Below are 4,993 nucleotides of genomic sequence, written 5' to 3' on the forward strand. Positions count from 1 at the left end.
CTCCAGACTTTACAGGTCTGTCTTCTGAAAAATGCTGACAATTATTCAATTATTTTTACTTATAATATGTCTTATTATGTATTAGACATCTTGATGGCTCCTTATATAAAAGAGGGAATCTGATACCGCTTTGCAAAGTATCAATAAATGCCCCAGGGAGCAGCCCTGGAATTGAAACACTGAAATTACAAAAGACATTCAGGCAGGCTAACAAAGCATTTATGGCCCAGCAGTGGCATAAGTGGGAGTCTTGGGTGCTCAGTATTTCCCAGGAGTGGGCCCTTTACAATCAAAATTTGCATCTTGAAAATTACATTGTTGTTCATTTCAAAACTCTAGTAAATAAATGAAAAAAATTGAGGACAAGAAAAAAGTGTGTTCTAGTACTGAACATCCTTTAGAAACCCTTATTCATATTGCCAGAAGTAGATCATGCTGCCGAAAAATACGCCTAAGGAAATAGGGCCTTCATTTTTTAAAAATATGTATTTAATTATAACTTCAAATTAAGGCTACAACTCTAGAAACACTTTAGACATCTGAGTAACTTTATGTAGGTGAGCAGTTCCATTAAGTTCAATGGGACTACCCATGTAGGAAAAGCAGTGTGGGTATTTGCAAGGTCAGGATCTAAGAGAGTCATTCAGTACTAAAACCCCAAAATATCTCTGGGAAATGTGGATGGAAAATGAAATTAATAATAACTATGTATACAAACATGGACCATAAGAAAACAGTTAGTTCAGAAGCCCTGAAATGCATTTAAAACTTTTACAGAAGACGGGTGCTGTTTGTCAAACTTCTTTATGTCAAAATAAATTTCTTATAGAAAATTACTTCTATTAACAATTTCACTATGAATAATTCAAAGTGATTTGTTTTGATGTTTAGATTTAAATTAGTTTTCTCAAATTACAGATAAAGAATGGCCTATTCCATTTCAACACACAACTTTGTTGCGCTTTCAGATCTGCATCCAAATTTGGCTCGCCCTGTAAGTCTCAGCAACATCGTACTTTTGTTCTCCGATGAAATTGTATCTGACTATATTCTATTACTGCAAAATTATGTAATTGACAGGTATTTAGAAACTCATAGCATCAGTGTAATTGTTAGCTATAAAGTACCGTACCTTCTTTGTGTACACAGCAGGAAAATGAAAATTGCTGCTGCTGTTGTCCATAGTGCGAGTACTACAACTATAGATATTGACTGGGCAATTCATTATCTGGAAGTATCAGAGACCTCTTTGTATCGTTTTAAATGAATGCTGAATTAGTGATTGCACATACAGAGTCAGGGCTATGTAGTCACAACACATCAGGGATGTGTGATATTCTTTGGCTACAAGTTATGGACATAGGGCCTGATCCTGCAACCTCTGCTCACATAAGTAGTCCCATTGGGCCAAATTCTGAAGTCCTTATTTATTCAGACAAAACTCTTATTGACGTCAGTGGGAGTAAAGATTTCAAGATTATATACCCAATGGGTTTATTATTATTATTTCTTAATTATTTAAAACAAAAAATGGTCTAGACACTTAATAAATTGTAAGAAGATAAGGACTCAGCCTCAGAATACATTAGATATCATACAGAAAAGGAAGGGGAATGAGGTGCAACAAAGAACAATTTCATTGAGCAGCGAAATTTAGTACTATTTGTTAGTTCTATGATCTGTGTTTAGATTTATTACTGTATATATCTATATTATGTTTTCTATCATTTAACTGTTAACACTTTGAGTGAGGACCAAGACTACTGTATTCCTGAGCGTAAAGCTTGCAAGATTAGGCCTATAATATAAACTAGCATAACTGTCCTTTGCATTTTAGCTCATTGACTTTGTATTATCAAAATAGGAAATCCCAGTGCATATATTTAATTTTCATTCTTTGCTTTTCAAGTTTAGATTTTAATATTCTGGGCTATATCATTCCTTCTGCTCCAGAAACTCCATCTCCAGTTTTCATAGTCCCCTCAGTCGTGGGCTATAATGGTCTCCACTAGACCACCAGGGACAGCATGTCTCAAATGTTTTGTGCTACTCAGTGCAGGAGCCTGGAGAACAGAGACTGAATTTCAGCTAGGATGCACTGAGAGCTGTGGTGTTGTATCCAGATATCTCCACAGATCTAAGGGCATTTGCATGGTTGCAGGGCCATACATGCTACAGAAGTTCTGATGACATTGAAACGGAGTTGAAAACACATGGAATTTTCCAAGTACTTTCCCTGTTGCCACAGCTTTTCTATGGGAGAGGACAATTTAGTCCGATGTTCTTGTCTATTTTAAATAATGAAAGCTGGGTAATCACAAAAGGAACTGAAGCAGATGAGAGATTTTTATACACACCTCGGTATTTTGTGCTGTCATTTTTCAACTTTTCATAAATTCTCCCTGTCCCAGCAAAATGCATTAAAGTCTTTGTCGTTTGTCATCACTCACAAATAAATTGATCTACCAGCTCAGGTAAAATATATTCTCTTTTAAAAGCAAAATTGTAATTTTTGAGTGCAGCAGATTGTTTTCATCTGAGAAACATCCAATTACTACAAATTAAACCTGACTCTCTAATTAGCTTTTGATGGGTGGATATTTTAAAAAACAATAAATCTATCAATACATGTTAAACTAATGAGTACATATTTTAATTGGTTAAAATTAGTTTTTAGTTTACTGTAGTGTAATTTTATTTTGTTAGGATTGGCTGAAATAAATTATACTTCAGGTTAAAGTTTTTAAGAAGACGTTAAATCACATGTTCAGATTCCAAGAACTAGCTCCCTGTTACCAGCAATGACATACAGGATGTGTTGCAAGCTCATTTAATTGCCGTCCAGCCTGGCTTAAACTAAACAATGTTATGTGGATTGATAGAAAACACTGTATGAAAGAAAGCTCTGAAGACCTCAAGGAAGTTACACTGTATTAAACACATGCTTCTAATGAAATCCTTTAAATAACTATAGGATAGGACAGTTACCGTGCTCCACCTAGTGATTGAAAGTAAACTATAAACATGGGCTCAGGTTCTGAGCAGACTTGCACTGCGTACCTCCAGAGAAATAGGTGTCTAGCATGGGGTTGTAAATTAGTGCAGAATTCAACCTGAATTGACCACTAAATTGTTACATTTGCAAATACCGATTAACTGGGTCATATATTCCATCAGTTGTTGGAACAACAAAATTGCAGGGACATCCACTGAATGTAAGTGCAAGTGCTATGCAGAGATGTTGTCCATTCCAAAATGCAAATATAAATGATACATGCTCTGTGACCACTGGAATGGTCCTAGAGAGCTAGTGGCAGTGGCCCAACTAGTGGGAACTAAACTGGTGATGCTAAGACTGCAGAAGTGGTAGGCAGCTTGACGGTCTTCACTTTTTAGGCCTTCACACCCTATCCTCTTCAATTTACCACCTCTCATCCACTATTGAGATGCTGACTCCTGGCTCTGGTCAGCCCACAATGCCAGTCTCCATTGCCCACTTGTTAAATTTTTCAAACAACCATCTTTGTGCTTTTTATTTTCCCATGCTGTCTTTCACACTTGGTAGGCACTCTGCATAAACATCTGCAAAGCTACCTCATTATCCTGCTTCCACAGACCTCCTTTTCTGTGATGCCTACAAAAAAACTTGACCATGAATCATAGAATATCAGGGTTGGAAGGGACCTCAGGAGGTCAGGCTGGTGGTGTGCTGAGACCACTGCTTATCACGCTGACCAATGTGGATTATTTCTTTGTACTCCCCATTTGCCTGTATCTATCTGTTGTCTTTCTTATTCTTGGATTGTAAATTCTTTAGGGCGGGGACCATTTTTTGTGTTTGTACAGCACCTAGCGCAATGGGATCCTGGTCAATGACTGCTACAGTAATATAAATAATAACAAAGCGGCTGAAACCCATAGGGTCTCTCTCCATTGTGAATTTAAGCAGATCTTGGCCCAGTACATTTTTGGGAGCCACATGCCATGCTCACAACATAGTCCAGCTATCCCTGCCTATCTGAGGGGAAGACAGCCAAAATTATAGACATTTTTAGGTAACCTTTTTCCTCCCACGGCTTTTTACACAGGCAAATGTTTGGGCCTCTTTTACCATTTTGTACTAGTTACTTTTTTTTCTTATAAAACTGAATGTTTATGTTTAAGCCATTCATTTATGTGGCACTGTGGAATAAATACATTAAAATGGTTATCAGTCAATAATATGTTTATTATCATCTGAGTATAACAAGTCCATGAAATCTAATTTATCATATGCATCTGTGTTTAATATTTGTATTCTATAATCTTTTTTGTTTTTCAGAGTATAATCGGTGTAGTTATTGGGAAAACAGATGTCAAAGGTTTTCCAGACCGAAAAAGTAGAGTTCTTTTTTTAATTTCAGTTTCTCATGTGATGTAACTTTGCTTGTATGACTACAACAAAAAATATTTAGTTTTCTTTGTGTTAAAAAAATAGAAAAGCTCAAACTTATTTTTTCAGAGACAGAAGGAACAGTATTAATTTGGCAAAACTCTCATCAGTTTTGTTTTTCAAAACCCCAAAGCAGAGGTGCTTGAGATCCATAGTTCCTAACCCCAGCTCAGGGCATGGGGGAGATGATGCCAATTTTGGCTCCTCTCCAATTGAGAACATTTCAGAAATGTTGCTGTTTTTTATGTTAATTCTTTGTCTTAATAGAAGTGTTAAGGATGTATTTTGAAGAGTGAAGCAAATAGGGCTGTTTGGATCTAAGTTATGGTGGCTTCCCAAGACTACCGTATGGGCTGCATTGCTGCCTGGAATCTCTGCAGAGCTTTGGCCCTGTCCCACAATGAGTCCCTTCTGTCCCCAGGCATGTCATCTTTGCAAGGGTTTGCGAACAGGTCCTCCAGAGGCAGCCTTAAGGCTGTTCACCTGATTGCCTGCCCTGGGGGAATCAATGCTCCAGCCCAGGGGTCGGCAACCTTTCAGAAGTGGTGTGCCGAGCAGGGC

General features: G+C 37.4%; 1 protein-coding gene across 1 annotated transcript in view; it reads left to right on the top strand.

Annotated features, from left to right (window-relative positions):
* Positions 1-925: 925 nt before the first annotated feature.
* The window catches only part of MEIOB (meiosis specific with OB-fold), an 18,681-nt gene continuing 14,613 nt past the window's right edge, over positions 926-4,993 (top strand). The window contains exons 1-2 of the mRNA XM_024212472.2: positions 926-994; positions 4,322-4,379. Of these exons, the coding sequence (XP_024068240.2) occupies positions 926-994; positions 4,322-4,379 (127 nt within the window). The remainder of the gene's footprint in view (positions 995-4,321; positions 4,380-4,993) is intronic.

The sequence above is a fragment of the Terrapene carolina genome, unplaced genomic scaffold, assembly GCF_002925995.2.
Source record: "Terrapene carolina triunguis isolate 2854851 unplaced genomic scaffold, T_m_triunguis-2.0 Scaffold93, whole genome shotgun sequence".
In the NCBI taxonomy this organism is placed as follows: Eukaryota; Metazoa; Chordata; order Testudines; family Emydidae; genus Terrapene; species Terrapene triunguis.